At 35.5% G+C, this 16,170-nt stretch overlaps 1 protein-coding gene across 2 annotated transcripts; it reads left to right on the top strand.

Annotated features, from left to right (window-relative positions):
* Positions 1-426: 426 nt before the first annotated feature.
* On the top strand, positions 427-15,251 carry LOC122611186 (sister chromatid cohesion protein SCC2). 2 transcript variants are annotated; one of them, XM_043784166.1, is made up of 28 exons: positions 427-887; positions 2,732-2,847; positions 4,185-4,321; positions 4,408-4,501; positions 4,590-4,840; positions 5,278-5,385; positions 5,528-5,639; positions 5,812-5,911; positions 5,995-6,181; positions 6,259-6,696; positions 6,767-7,290; positions 7,390-7,600; positions 7,678-7,728; positions 7,819-7,977; positions 8,063-8,230; positions 8,443-8,742; positions 8,831-8,980; positions 9,503-9,672; positions 10,399-10,507; positions 10,736-10,903; positions 10,982-11,086; positions 11,164-11,394; positions 11,982-12,115; positions 12,255-12,548; positions 12,627-12,987; positions 13,595-13,687; positions 13,970-14,095; positions 14,631-15,251. In XM_043784166.1, exons 1-28 carry the CDS (start codon positions 640-642, stop codon positions 14,874-14,876), a joined length of 5,391 nt encoding a protein of 1,796 aa, XP_043640101.1. In that variant the 5' UTR covers positions 427-639; the 3' UTR covers positions 14,877-15,251. The 2 variants fall into 2 exon arrangements, with proteins under 2 accessions (XP_043640101.1, XP_043640100.1); XM_043784165.1 differs by having other exon boundaries at positions 4,578-4,840.
* The last annotated feature ends 919 nt before the right edge of the window (positions 15,252-16,170 follow it).

Raw genomic sequence — 16,170 nt, 5'->3', positions numbered from 1 at the left:
GTGTCTTATAGCTTCATCGGGCTTTATGTTGAGTTGATAGATGTCATTCACCCTAGCTCGCATCTTTTGTGAACCTGCATTTTTATCAAATCCATTGAGTACCAATAGTTCAGGAATATTAATTCATTTAGACATTAAAATGTGACATAACAATGAGGGAATTTATCACAAAATGAACGCTAATTAATCGCCATCATCACATTCTCGTTATCGCTGTCGCATTGTGCGGGTTCCATTCTTATGTATAGAATAGAAAGAAGATTGTGTATCGTTTATAACATAAAAAATGTTAATTTATTGTGACAAGTTTTTTTTTTTTTTCGAAAGGATTTAAGTTACATGACAGATAATGATGAAAAAAGATACGAGATACTCGAGTAGTAGTTTCAAAAGTATGGTAAGACCAAACTATTTACTTTCGAAGTCTTTTCCTTTCCGCTGCCAACCGTCAACTCATTTTTAATCCCTCTCATTTTATTAACCATTTCCTTCCCATAAATTCAGCAATAAAAAAAAAACTAACCAGTCTCCCCAAATTCAAAAAACCCCCAAATTCCCTCAAAAAAAAACCCTAATTCTCCAAATCAAACCCTAAATGACCGTTTTCACACATTATTCTTCGCCGTGAATCTGATTCCGATGTCGAATTCCCGTCGAGTCATACCTAAAGGTATCAGCCTCGCTAACACTGTTCATTCCGAAGTAGCTCCATGCTTGCCGTTACCGTCACTGCCGGTTTTCTGCGGCGCTCTCGATCAGGATTTACGATTAGTCGACAACGAACCGGTTGCCGGTGGCGGTTTGGCTAGGCGGTTAAACAGTGATGAGGTTGCTGATCAGGCTACTAAAATAGCTAAACTGCTTCAGGCTACTGATGTATCTTATCTGTAAGTTTTTTTTTTTTATGTTATTTAAAGTTGTGATTTATCATCTATATATAATAATTGTTGTTAGTGTTAGAAATTATAGTGTATTTATAGCTATATGTATGTGTTTAACTAAAGCCTAGACTTAGCATCCAGATTAGGATTTATTATGTATATATAATAGTTATTGTTAGTGTTAGACATTTGCTTACATTTTGTATAGTTTTAGTGTATCTATAGCTATATGTATATGCTTAAGTAAAACCTAGACTTAGCATTCAGATCAGGATATATAAAATGTATATATAATAGTTGTTGATATTGTTAAACATATGCTTACATTTTCTAGAATTATAGCGTATTTATAGCTATATGTATGTGTTCAAGTAAAATCTAGACTTAGCAATCAGATTAGGATTTATTATGTATACATAATAATTGTTTTAGTGTTAAAACTTTGCTTACATTTTGTAGAATTATAGGTTTTTTAGTAAAACCTAAACTTAGCATTCAGATTAGGATTTGAATTTTCGTCGTGATTTTGCGTGTTTAAACGAAAACTTCCGAATTGTTGCGTTTTATGTTTTCGAAATGTGAGGAGGTTTTAAATTTTGAATGAGGAAGTAAGGCTAGTCTAGAATATAGTAACTTCATACGTAGCTATAAGCCTTTATATATGATGATTGGTGAGTGCACATGACGTAACTATTATGTGGATAATAGGGACCATCCTTTAAAATGCTAGAAGGATAATGATATTATGTTGATTTGACGAAAGATTAGATCTAAACTGGAAGTAGTCATTAATATCCGTAAGATATTTCTGCTGTTAATTTAAAAAATTGTGAAATCAACTACTTACCGGTGGACGTGGCATATGGTGAAATGTCGGTTTGTATCTAGCAGCAGTTAGTTGTGTTTGTAATTTGTAAATATGTTGATGTGATTGTGGAATTAATAATAACAAGCTGGTCTAGAATACAAAGCGGGTATGGTTTTGTGTATCTTGCAATCCAGTGGCACTTCTGCAAGGTCAATTATGTTTGCGCTGTTAAGGTTTTTCTTTTTGTGGGTAAAGTAGTTTTGGTAGTTAATAGAACTTACACATTATATGTAACTAATGTTACTCAAAGTTGTGGCCTTCGCTAAATTTTGCATGGTTTGGCAATTTTTTTTAATCAAATAGATATACATGGTGTTTGATGTTTTGCTCTAGCGAAGGTTGGAACTTTGAACCTCCAGCTTCCTATTTTTATATGTAAATGTTGATTAACACATAGACAGCCCTTGGTGGTGTGACTTGTTATGTAAATGTGATATTTTGAAGTAAGCATTGAAGAGTGTTTTCAGTTTTTGATGCTACTTGTAAGGGATGTTTTGAAAATGTAACACCCCATAACCCAAAAAATTGGGCTGGCCCATTACTTTCAAATCACATTTAAAACCATAGTGGAACCGTGGAAGGTATTGGTAGCCCACAACTTAGGACTTTATAGGGGTCTCAAAATTCTATTCTTGTTCCATTGTGGGACGGGTTATTACAGAAAAGATGTCGACTGTACCATGCCTGGGTGTTAGTTGTTGCATAATAGTCAACTTGTTTTAGCCGATGGTATGAATCTTACTAGACTTGCAACTAAATAGATGAGTGGCTTTAAAATTTGAAACTTGTCACTTTAGTGGCTATTATAGTGAAAAAATATTTGTTCATTACGGCTTTACACTATTGGCAGTTTCCGGAAAAAATTGCAAAATATATTATGCATGCCCTATTTTTATTTTTGTTTTAACCTTTTCTTTTCCCAAACATGAACACTTTCATCACCTCAGGTCTGTTTTTTTCTGAAATATTATACTTTCTGTAGGAATCTTCGAACGGAGGTGACCCAATCACCATATAGTCATAGTCATGAAGATCATCTAGACCTCTACAATGAGGTTCTTAGATGCAATTATGAAGCATTTGAGCACATTAGTCCAGGTAGTTAAGCTTATTTTGATGTTTCTTTAGTATCATTATCTACTGGATATATATAGTGCCTTCATTTTAAAAAGGATGATCATGATTTATGAAGGTTTACTCAGCATCGAAAAGTTAGACTAAAATAGCATTAAATTGTCTACTATATGGCATCTTTACCGTTACAAGAGCTAATTATGGAGGTGTTCTAACTTCTAATGGTGGGCATTCTATTTATAAAGTGAACCTGGAAGCTGACATTGATTATGAACGTTTGTCAATTTGCTATCCATATATAATGTGCAGCAGTTTTTGTTCGAAAATAAATAAATAATGTGAAGCAGTGTAACAGTGTAGCACCTGATGTTGATGACCTCTTTGGCAAGAAAACAGGGTAAAATGGCATAAGATGAAAATTCATTCTTTGTAACCAGGGTCTAGTAAAATAAATGTAACAGCTAGTTTTGACAAACAGCATAGTTGTAAACACATAATGATATTGGAATCGGTTCAGGAAATTTGATTTTCATTACTGATTCAGAACTGGTAATACACCTAGAATCGATCTTGTGTTGTCACTGTTCCCTGTACGAGCATATACTCTAATAAGCTCACACAAGTAAAATTACATGAAATCCTAAATATCATAGATTGCTTCTTTTATCTATCAAATAAAACTTTATTATTTAATAGATAACAAATAGGAGCCTACACCTATCTTCTTGCATGTGAAAGAAACAACTGTATAAATCTGTTTATTGGGCATATTGCATTTTACTTTGTTGTTTAGTGTCTTACTGCCACAAACACGTTTCTGTATTTGACTGTAAGAATGAAACGAGTATAGAAGAACAAAATGGTGGAGGTGACATGCAAATCGACTATCCTTAGAAAAATCACCTTGTTCATAGTAGATTCCGAATACGGTTCTTTAACCACATAGTCGAAACACTTTCTAATTTGGAAACAAGGAAGTATGGTATCAACCTTCCTTTATCTAATGATGATAACTTATGACCAATGAAACATGTGTTGTGTTGGGTGAAGGTGATAGATTTTGGTGGACCCCAGAATTGGTGGTACTTTAACCTTATGATGTCAATTGTTTATATCATGTGTACGATTATTGGTTAATTGGTTATATAATTATTTCCTGGACTATATACGTCCTATGAACCGTGAAAATCTTTCTAATTTTAAGTAGTGGCAGCTTTGTTCTTGAGCTGACTTTTGGATGCAATAGTTCCAGTACGATAAAGCTGAAATTTATTCACCACATATTCTTATATATAGAGGTCTTAATTATGCCTTTGTTTTAAACTTTTCTTGCTCCGTGCTTGAATTTTTAAGTTTTCCAGGTTCAGCCAAGGAGCAAATGTACAAGAATAATGTACCTAATAACAAGGTTGCTGAGAGGAAGCTATTTGTTCAAAATGTTTCTATCAATAATGAAGTTCAGAAAGATAAAGAAGAAACTCAGCGTCCATATGAGCATGTACTTGGCAGTTCGCACCACACACTTGCCGATTTATTTTTGCATCTGTAGATTATTAGTGTTCTAATTATGTGAATAATTTACAGGAAGTTGTTACACCTGCTTCTAAAAAATCAAAATCCAAGAAGAAGGCGAGTGATGACACGTTATTAACTGAACCTGATGGCACTGAGCGTCAAGGTTACCCATTTTTTGTTTGTCTTATCATTAGTACGTCTTATCTAGATATGTATGATTAAATGCCTCTATTACCCAGATGCTGCTGTAGAAAGATTTTGTGAAGTACTGGAGGATTTATGTGGGAGAGCAGAAATTTCAGCGGACGATCGCGAAGAAGGTGAATCAGAATGGTTACTTTTGCCTGTTGGCTACATTGGAAATCTTGTTAAAGAAGTTATGTCAATCCGAGCGAACAAATGTCTGCATTTGGCTCCTGTTTCTCTTCTTGAGAGAACATTAAAAGTTCTAGATCGTCAGATTCATAGTGCGGAAGGTCTATCTATTAATCAATCTGAAAACGTAAGCTTGCCATCTTCACAGTTTAGATCATACATGTATTCGTATAATTGATGAATTATGTTTGCATTTGCTTCATTCGGCCTCTCTCTCTGAGTGGTTTAGTTTATAGAAAGGAAGTTATGTGTATTTAACTAGAGCTATTTCATACACCATGTCAGCCGAAAGATGGTTATTGGTTTAAGGATGTAAGGTGACCCTGCTTTTTCAGGGAGGCCACCATGCATAGTCCATCACAGACACCCAAAACAGGAGATTCTCAATGCCTTTAAAACAAGTTCCTCTTAGTAACTAAATAAAATTATCTAAGATAACTTGATATGCTTTGTATGTACTGTGCATGATGAATTTGACTTGGTGAATTATATGTTTTTATTTTATTTGTGATTCTGGTTGCCGACTGTAAGATTCTTGCTTTTTTGAATTGTTACGTTGTCCAGTCTAACTCGGATGTAGTATCTGCAATTACGGTGGCACTCGAGTCCATCCATGCAGCTATAGGGATTATGGCTTATAATGGCATGCCAAAGCAAATCTACAAGGAAGAGGTATATGGCTGTGCTCAAACTATGCACATTAATAATTCATTTAGCAGCATATTTCTATCGCTGGTCATTATTTATTTACTTTCTAATGGTGGGACATGCATAACCATTTCCAGTATTGTGTTTCTCTCGATTTTTATGTTAGATCATTGAAAGAGTTGTGGAGTTTACTAGGCGGCAAATAGCTGATGTCATGTCAGCTTCTGATCCATCTTATCGTTCCACCATCAAACCAACAGACAATGTTGGTTGGCAAGGTATTAATCAAAGTTTATTTTAGTGTCCAGGGACTTGTGTATGGGTTATCGTTTCTGCTTGCTGATCCATCATGGCAAGCAGGAAATACTATTAGGATAATTATTCACATGGGTGGCATTTGCATGTCTGTTAGCAATTTTTATCATTTCTGTCCCGTGTTCCATTTGTCAGATGATGAAGAAGATGATGATTATGACGAGGAATTTGGAAGTGCTAGTAAGAGAAGGCGTACTGCTAGGAGTGTAAAAGCGAAAAAGTCAGGAGCAAACAAGTATGTATAGATAAGTTACCTGAACTTAAACTTTTGCATAGCCGAAAAGTTTTATGCTTATACAATAGGTTTTCTTTTGCAAGGGCATCTGCTGCAGCACATAGTATACTTCAGAAACTGTGCACCATAATTGGTTTTCTTAAGGATCTGCTGATGATAGAACGCCTGTCAGATAGTTGCATTTTGCAGCTAGTCAAGACATGCTTTTCAACTTTATTGGTGGATAATATTCAACTTTTACAGCTGAAGGCAATCACTTTAATAGGAGGGGTAGGGACTTTTTACCTCTGCTTTTGTATACAGGCATTTATTTTTTTCTTAATGGTTCTTTTTTTTGTTGTTGGCAGATATTTTATTCCTATTCTCAGCATCGAGTTTATGTGATGGATGAATTACTTCATTTGCTTATGAAATTACCATTTTCAAAGCGAGTATCTAGAACTTATCACCTTGCTGATGAAGAACAAAGACAAATTCAAATGATAACTGCTTTGTTGATTCAGTTGATCCATTGCAGTGGGAACCTTCCCGCTTCTTTAAGGGAAGCATCTGATAGCAACCCACTATTCAATATTGGAATTGACTCTAGCTATCCTCATAAATCACAAGAGGCAGTAACCGAGGCATGTTGTCTTTTTTGGAGCCGAGTGCTCCAACGATTTGCAAATACAAAGATTCAAAATCAGGATGCGTCTGAGTTTAAGATTATGTTGGAAAATCTAGTTATGGATCTACTGGCAACGTTGAATTTGCCTGAGTATCCTGCCTCGACTCATATTCTGGAGGTATTAATATTACAATTTGCATCCTTTTAGACGTGGTTGGTTTTTTGTTGAAGAAATTGCTTGCTTGCAGGTTCTTTGTGTTTTATTGCTGCAGAATGCTGGGCTGAAATCAAAAGATATAGCTGCTCGGTCCATTGCCATTGACATCCTTGGTACGGTTGCTGCAAGATTAAAGCGTGAAGCTGTCATCTGTAAAAAGGACAAGTTTTGGATTGTACAGGAGCTACTAGGTGGGGATGATATTGATAATTGTCATCCGGATGACGCATGTTCTATTTGCTTGGATTCAAAGATAGAAAAGTCATTGGTTCTGTGTGAAGGTTGTGAAAGATATTTTCACATAGATTGTTTGGGAATTAGAGAACATGATGTTTCCAGTAGCAGCTGGCTGTGTCAGCTCTGCCTCTGTAGAAAACAACTTCTCTTTTTACAATCTTACTGCAAGTCCCAGGGTGTGGGTGAAGGTAATCACAGTCGTAAAAAGCCAAAATCTTCTGACTCTGATATTACAAAATTAGAGATTGTTCAACAGATGCTATTGAATTACCTCCAGGATTCTGGGTCTACTGAGGATGTGCATATATTTACAAGATGGTCAGTAATCTGTGCACTATCACCATTTATGAATAATCATAAAAATCCTTGGACTGACAAGGGGACATGTTTATTAATCAAGGCATATGATATTTGCAGGTTCTATATGTGTCTGTGGTACAAAGATGATCCCACTAGTCAAGATAGGTTTCTCTACTACCTTGCTAGGTTAAAATCGAAAGCAATAGTACGTGGTTCTGGGATGGTATCATCATTATTGACAAGGAGTTCTATCAAGAAGATAACATTGGCACTGGGACAGAATAGTTCATTTACTAGGGGATTTGACAAAATTCTTCACTTGCTTCTGGTAAGTCAACTATATTCGGTTGCTTATGTTATCTGTGCAACTATCCATGCTTTTCTGATAAACTTATATGGTTACAGGCAAGTTTAAGGGAGGGTTCTCCTGTGATTCGTGCCAAAGCATTGCGTGCGGTAAGTGCAGCTTTATATTTTATAGGGCTCGTATTTGAAGGATGAAAGTTCTCCTAACTTTTTCTCTGTTTATGGTTGTGCTGAGAGCAGGTTAGTATTATTGTAGAGGCTGATCCAGAAGTTTTGGGTGATAAATATGTTCAGACAGCTGTTGAGGGAAGGTTTTGCGACTCTGCTATATCTGTACGAGAAGCAGCACTGGAACTTGTTGGTCGATATATTGCATCACATCCTAATGTTGCTCTGAAGGTAGTGTCCATTCAAACTCATGCTTCAACATAGTTTTTAATCATATCCTCTGCAGCTTACATTCTTTCATTTGCTTTTTTTTCAGTACTATGGGAAGGTAGCGGAGAGAGTGAAAGATACTGGAGTGAGTGTTCGAAAACGTGCCATCAAGATCATTAAGGATATGTGTGCTTCGAATGCCAGTTTCCCGGAGTTCAATAGTGCTTGTATTGAGCTTCTTTCGCGCATTAGTGATGAAGAGTCCAGCATTCAGGTATTTTTGACAAGGATACATATTACTCTCTATATGATGTGGTTAAAAGCCATAGTTTTTCCATTGGTCTGTGGTTACCTCTTTAAAAGGACTTGTGTTGATGGTGGATTAAGACACTCACACTCACACACACACACACACACACACACACATATATATATGTATGTATGTATAACCAAAAATTCTGTGTTAATGAACATTTATTCTCTCAGGACCTTGTGTGCAAGACATTCTATGAGTTCTGGTTTGAGGAATCTACAGGTTCACATAACCAAATATTTGAGGAAGGTAGTTCTGTAACACTGGAAATAGCCAAGAAGACTGAACAAATGGTTGAAATGCTACGGAACATGCCTAGTAATCAATTTCTTGTCATTGTCATTAAGCGAAATTTAGCCCTTGATTTTTTGCCACAATCAGCTAAGGCTGCTGGAATCAGTCCCGTGATGCTTGCATCAGTACGCAAGCGATGTGAACTTATGTGCAAGTGTTTGCTGGAGAAGATATTACGGGTATGCTTTTGTGCGTTTTCAATTCACATTTTAAACAAATAAAGTCAAAGTTTTGTCTGCTACTTGCTAACTTACCTGTAAACTGCAGGTAGAGGATAATGTTAATGAAGCAGATTTGGGTGCGCTGCCTTATGTTTTGCTGTTGCATGCTTTTTGTTTAGTGGATCCTGCACTCTGTGCACCAGCCTCTAATCCTTCTCAGTTTGTGGTCACTCTGCAGCCCTATTTAAAAAGACAGGTTAGTAATAGTTGCTTTGATATTTAGAGACCTCTCTTGCATTATTGTATGGTTGGTGCTAATTATCCATGAATTGTAATGTTTACTGGTGTATGTATTAACTTTAGTTATCTACAAAAGTAACTGAAGAAGTCACTCGAGAATTGCAAAAAATTTTGGGTTGACCCTTCCTAAAAGGCATAAATAAATCGTTTCTAAAGGCGAGTGTATTATATGCATTGATAAGTATTATAAGAATTGTTCGAGGGTAAGTATTATTCAGTAAGTGTAGTTTAACCTTTATATCCCCTCTTAGAAAAGCTTCTACTAGGGATCTGAGTCTTTCAGACTTCATGCATATTGCACTGTTAGACATATGGGGGCAATTTTCTCCTATTATCTTTGTTCATTGAACTCAGCATGTCTTTTTTCTATAACATGTTTCTTTCTTAATTTTCATATCATGGGAAGATTTGAGAACATCTTTAAAGGACATAAGTGTCAGTTCTCGCAATGTACTATAACTTGGTTATTTTGTATCAGGCTGACAATCGAGCAGTTGCTCAGCTAGTAGAAAGTATAGTCTTTGTGATCGACTCAGTTCTGCCGTTGGTACGAAAACTTCCCCAAAGCGTAGTTGATGATCTTGAACAAGATTTGAAGCAGATGATTGTCCGGCATTCATTTTTGACAGTTGTGCATGCTTGCATCAAGTACAGTACATTATTTACTGCTTATGCGGCTCTACTTATATATTGCAGATGTTTCCATATATTTAATGCCATCTGTGTATGCAGTTTTTAATAATTGCTGGCCTGAAGTTATATGAGTAGTTTGTTTGATTAAGAACTTATAATTTTAGGTCATGGGCATGATGTGCATTGTTTTCTTGCCTGCATATTTTGGATTATATGATTGGATTCTTCTTTCTGCGTGTAGATTTGTCTGGTGCAGACTGCAGGGTTTTTCTATGAGATGCATAACATATTTTTGTTTAAAGTATTATGAACAGATTTTCTTATTTGATGATGCCCTATCATGTTTTGTTAATTCTGTTGTCTGCTAAAGTGTCTAATTGGTTATTTGGTTTTAATATATTCTCATCACGTAGACTGTTATATTGTTTGCCAAAAATATATCATGAACCATGGGTCATAAATGATAAGTTATATTAGACTTTGACTTTGTGCTGATTCTTGTCTCCTTGTAAACTTTCCCAGAAGTCTACATAAATTGTTTATGCAGTCACAAGCAAAATATCCGATATGATGAGTTTGTTTCATTGTCGTGTTCAAACTGGTCATATTTGAAACTTAAATGTCAATAAGTAGAATTTTTTTTGAATTAGTTGTGCGGAAACAGTAATATATGCTCCACTGATAGGCTAATTCATCTCCCTTTTCTTATTTTTTAACTGATAATAACTTATCTGCCTACAGGTGCCTTTGCTCTATGAACAAAGTTACAGGAAATGGTGCATCGGTTGTTGGATATCTTATACAAGTGTTCTTTAAGCGATTGAATTCTCTGGGGTTCGGTAACACACAGGTTTGTGATCAATTAAAAAGTTATGATATCTTGTAATGGCTTTTGTCGACTCCCATTGTTTAGTGCCTGTGTATTGAAAAATGTTGATCTTCCTTAGAACCTTAAAGCGCTGAATAACTGTATAGTTATTTTTCCTCCGATTCACCTAAAGCAACTTGTCCATTTAAAAATACTTGCCATTGTATACTTTCTAACAGCTAAGACAATCTTATTCATGATCCATTGCAGCAAGTATCCCGGTCCCTTTTCTGTCTTGGATTGCTTATTCGCTACGGAAGCTCCTTGTTAGGTATGTCACTGTCCAGCAAACAGGATCAGGCTGTTCCTGGCAGCCTCAGCCTGTTTAAAAAGTACTTTCATGCAGAGGATTTTGCTTTAAAGATCAGATCATTGCAGGTAAACCCCTGCTGTTGTTGCTCTTGGTCTATCTAGTTATATCTCTCTGAAATCTGAAGTCGAGTATCATGTCTGTAGGCATTAGGTTACGTTTTAATTGCCAGGCCGGAATTTATGCTAGAGAAGGACATGGAAAGCATTGTAGAGGCAACACTTTCATCTAGTTCTGATGCTCGCCTGAAGGTAAACATGTCATGCAACTTTGATCCGTCTGTTGGGTGACTCTGGGCTTGCTTAATTGCTTCTTTTTGTGTCATCAGATGCAGTCACTACAGAACTTGTATGAGTACCTTCTAGATTCAGAACGTCAGATGGAGGATGACAAAGCTGAAGCAGATTCTATCATTCATAATGCAGATGCGGGAAGTGTGCCAGTTGCTGCAGGTGCAGGTGATACTAACATATGTGGCGGAATCATTCAGTTATATTGGAATAGCATTTTAGGCAGATGTTTGGATGCAGACGAGGACGTGCGCCAGTCTGCCCTTAAGGTGATAGTTCTTTATTTTGTTTCAAAGTCCTCTATGCCTGTTGGTTTGTAGTTTAGTACCCTCATTATTCTCTGCTATGAATTATGTGACCATTAATTATGAAACTTAATGATCAGTTGAACTTGTGACATCTGAAACTTAGGGCGCGTTTGGTTGTAGAAAATGTTTTCTAGTTTTTCATTTTTAATTTTCTAGAAAATAAAAGGGGTTTTTGTTTTCTAGAAAACAAATAAAAATTTTGAAAACGCGTTCTAATTAGAAAACTAGAAAACATGTTAGAGTTGTGAGGGGAGGGGGTGGAATGAATTGGAAAATGAAAATGGAAAATAGAAAACAAGAAAAAAGTGTTTTCAAGTTTTCTATGGAAAAATAAAAAAACTTGTTTTTTGTTTTCTTTAGAAAACATTCTTAGAAATCTATGATTAGAACGCGTTTTATGTTTTCCATGTTTTCTTGGAAAACAAAAATGGAAAACAAGGGGTGTTTTCTATAACCAAACGCCCCCTAAACTTCCTAGTTTATACTTGGTACGTACACTCTTTTTGTGACCAAACTTGTTATTTACTATCATTGCTCTTGTAAAACAGATTGTGGAAATTGTGCTGCGCCAAGGTCTAGTTCATCCCATCACTTGTGTTCCCTACCTTGTAGCACTTGAAACAGATCCGCAGGAGGCGAACTCAAAGCTGGCTCATCATCTGCTGATGAATATGAATGAAAAGTACTTCCTTGCAGACCTTCTAATTTTTTAGCTCTTTTTATTTCAGTTTATTGTCATTTAAGAAAGTCAGCTAGTGGCCCAGGCACTCAACATGACTTCTTGATTATATCATGTCTGATATATGTAAGGATATTCACAGATATCCTGCATTTTTTGAAAGTCGTCTTGGTGATGGACTTCAAATGTCTTTTATCTTCATGCAATCGATGAGTCAAAGCCCTTCTGATAACTCAAACCCAAAAATCCAATCCAAGATGCCTAATAATGCAAAAGGGAGATCGGATGGTAGCTCCTTCTCTTATTCAAGACTGGGAGTTTCTCGAATATACAAGGTTATTCGTGGAAATCGTGCATCAAGAAATAAATTTATGACCTCAATTGTTCGCAAATTCGACACTCCAGGCTGGCATAACTCAGTGGTTCTTTTTCTAATGTGGGTTTTATTCCCATCCCCAGTTCTTTTACTAGTTAGAGTTGACATTGCTAATTAAGATTGCTTAATTTCTTTCAGATACTGCGCAGAGATCCTCTCTTTACTCCCTTTTGCATTGCCCGAGGAACCTTTGTATCTGATTTATGCTATAAATAGAGTTATACAAGTTAGAGCTGGGGCAATAGAGTCCAATTTGAAAACATTCTTGCATAAGTTGCAAGGCTATAGCCAGAATGAACCTGCAAACGGCATAGTAGATGACCAGTCATTTGCTCATCCTGTTTCTAGTGAGAATGCATTTGTCAATAATAATTCACCAAGACAAGAGTTTCCTAGTGAAATTTCTTTTACTGATGCTGTGCCCAAGGAGTTTAATGTACATTCTATGAACCCAGACAATCCTAATATCATCTCAGCAGATGATCTGCCAAACATCCAGGTAATGATACTGTGAATTTATGGAAATAATGTCAGTAATTACTAATGGTTAAGATGTTGCAAACTTGACATGTCAGGTGTGCTGGCCAACTGTTATTCTTTTAAGATGGATTGAAACGTGTCGGGTTGACCACTAACACCTTGTGTCCATTTCTTATGTTTATAAAATAATGAATTTGTTGCATATGATTACCGTAAGTATAAATTTTAATCTTAAATTTTAATGAAAGTGTTTTCATAGTTGTATGCATTAAAAAAACACTTTGGGGGCGGGTTTCAAGATGTTAGGCCCGTTTTCTTGTCAGCTGAATTTTAGTTGACCAGTATAAGTGAAGACACAAATCAAATTCACCCACTCCTGGCAAATGGGTTGACATTGTCGTCTCTTCGTTTGGTCTTTCTTTATTGTAGGTAACCCTCCCTTTGTTTTTGTATCGTTTCAAAGTAATATAAGAACTAATGTTTTCTTGCAATACAAAGAGATTGTGTTATACCATTTTGTAGACTCGTTATCGATATGATCATTTTCACTTAGATATTGTGTCTTTCTACATGATTACATACTTTTCTGGTTGAAATTACATGCACAATGCTATGGTGGTATGCAGGCTGACTGTCTTGCAGCTATTGCACTGCAACTACTTCTGAAGCTCAAGAGGCACCTAAAAATAGTATATAGTTTAGATGATGCTCGATGCCAGGTATTCTCTCGGTTACTAATAATAAGCCCTTAATTTCATTAAAAGAGTTTACATGTGACTTTTGAGCATCAAGTGATTTACCTTATTACTCCAAACTCTTAGGAACCAATTAGGATTGTAACATTTCTGACATCCATGTAAATTTTTGTATGAAGTGCTTTTGCTTTTTTTGAAATTGGGGGTTTTTTTTCTTGGAAAGAGCCAGTAATATATTTTCCTTCGTGGATAGTCTTTTATATCATTATATGCTTGTGATATGTAAATGGTATCATGATATTGTAGGCTTTTTCTCCAAATGAACCGCCCAAACCGGGGGAGTTCCTTTCACGCCAGAATATTCCATTCAACGTTGGTGAGACAAATATTACTCTACCGACCAGCTATCAGGACATTTTACAAAGATATCAGGTAAGTCAATTCAGATGTAGGCGCAGTTACAATTTAGATTTTGTGTTATCTTTTCTACTTGTAGTCAGACTGAGAGAGACCAGTATAAGAACTCACGGGTCAATTAAGGTTATATTTCTTTTTGAACTCTGGTCAAACTGTAGCCAGAGGTTGCAATGACCAATACTCCATATAAAAAAGGAACGGGTCAGATCAGCTAAAAAAGTTAAACTGAAAATGAAATTAGTCCAGAAAGTCTGATGATGGCTTAAATTGTTAGCTTAAAGTATACCAGATTACCACCCACTAGATCGTTTACTCGAGAAAATCAGACAAGTGTTATAATTTTTTTCTTTTTTTGTAATGATGTTTAACATGCACTATTCATGTAAACGTTGGACTGGAGGTATTTTGGGTCAACCTGTCTTATTCTATATCTAGTGGTACCAGAAGTTCCCGTTGTTTACTTAATTTGATCTGCTCGACCCACCCATTTGCTTCTTAAAAAAACTTTATTTTTGGCATAAAGTATTTCCTGATTCTGCACACACACCAGGAATTCAAGAACTCCTTGAAAGAAGACACGGTAGACTACTCGGTTTATACAGCAAATATCAAAAGGAAGCGGCCTCCTGGAAGGAGGAGTAACAAGGCAGGGCCAGTCCCAGGTCGTATGAACGGAGGGAACTATGGAGATGACGACGATGATGATGATGATGATGAGAATTGGGGAAGTGGGACCCGTATAGCAGGCGGTGGCAGAAGAGGCAGTATTAGTACCAGAAGTAGACAAAGGTTATAGTTGTAAATACATTAATACAGGTACAAGAAGCTAACATGTACAGCTGGTAGAAGAAATGAACCATTAGAAGAAACAAGCCTTGATGCAACAATATGCAGAATTGACAATCGTGCACTCCCATTTTGTCTCCAAACGATCCTCCCTAAAATAGTCAAATTGCATTTATTTTTGAAAATTTATTTTTCTTCCCCGATAACCAGTCTGGTTTTATTGTTCTTCGGGTGGGTTGTAAGGGAAGTGCACCCTTCGGATTACAATCTGAAGGGTAGTGGCATATGTATATTATTATAGATCGGTAGAGTTAGGATCGCAAACCATTCCTTGTCTGTACATTAATACTTTTAACGCATCAAATTTCTTGTGTTGCTTTGTTCATATTTTATATGCACGTAAAATTTATTCTCCGTAATTTGATCTTTTAATTCCTAACTTATGGCATCACCCTCTTAAGTCTTAACCACACCACACTATACTGAGATATGTTTATAAAGCAATTCTTGTCGTCTTCTTTTATTTCACATTCAATGTGTATTTAGTGTCTTATACTTGCTAAAGTTTGTTCAAGAGTGGTAATCATCTTAATGCTTAAAGATGTGATATTTACATCACATTTAATACACGAACTAGGAGAATGTTGTAGCATGAGTACAATGACCGTTATGTATCACGTCTCTTTAGAAATTTGGTTGCTGTTGTGTACTAAATGTGACACAATAAACACAATTTGCGTTCAAATTAAAGTTAAAAATTGGTCAATAGGTTTCTCGTGTAATTAACATACAATACTGTTGCTCAAATTAATATATATATTAAAAACAAAGCTACGGGGATTTGTGCAAAGAATAGATTTTTTTTTTTTTACCACATTACTTTAAATGTTTATATTTTTAACACTAAACTTTATACTTATCTATTTTCTTTTATTTTCACAACAAAATTTATATTTTTTTTATTTTCACCACAATACTTTAACTCTTTACACTTTTACCACTAAACTTTTATACTTTCTATTATTTTTACCACAAACTTTTTATTCTTTTTATTTTTACCACAATACTTGAACTCTTTTCACTTTTAACACTAAAATTTATACTTTTTCATTTTCTTTCCTTTTATTTTCACCACAACACTTTAACTGTTTACAATGTTAGCAACCTTTTATTTTCTTTTATTTTCACCACAAAATTTTTATTTTTTTTATTTTCACGACAATACTTTAACACTTTACACTTTTTGCACTAAAAATTAATACTTTTTAACCACAAACTTTTTATTCTTTTTATTTTCACCACAA

This window comes from Erigeron canadensis, chromosome 8 (genome assembly GCF_010389155.1).
Source record: "Erigeron canadensis isolate Cc75 chromosome 8, C_canadensis_v1, whole genome shotgun sequence".
Classification (NCBI taxonomy): Eukaryota; Viridiplantae; Streptophyta; class Magnoliopsida; order Asterales; family Asteraceae; genus Erigeron; species Erigeron canadensis.
The sequence above is the reverse complement of the archived record's forward strand: the minus strand, read 5'-3'. Positions and strand labels throughout refer to the sequence as shown.

Excerpts from the sequence above, each read along its gene's own strand:
- LOC122611186 (XM_043784165.1), top strand. The coding sequence starts at position 640 with ATGTCGAATTCCCGTCGAGTCATACCTAAAGGTATCAGCCTCGCTAAC. Across the intron at positions 7,291-7,389 it reads GTGCATATATTTACAAGATG|GTTCTATATGTGTCTGTGGT; the intron begins GTCAGTAATCTG and ends TGATATTTGCAG. Across the intron at positions 12,116-12,254 it reads CTGATGAATATGAATGAAAA|ATATCCTGCATTTTTTGAAA; the intron begins GTACTTCCTTGC and ends GGATATTCACAG.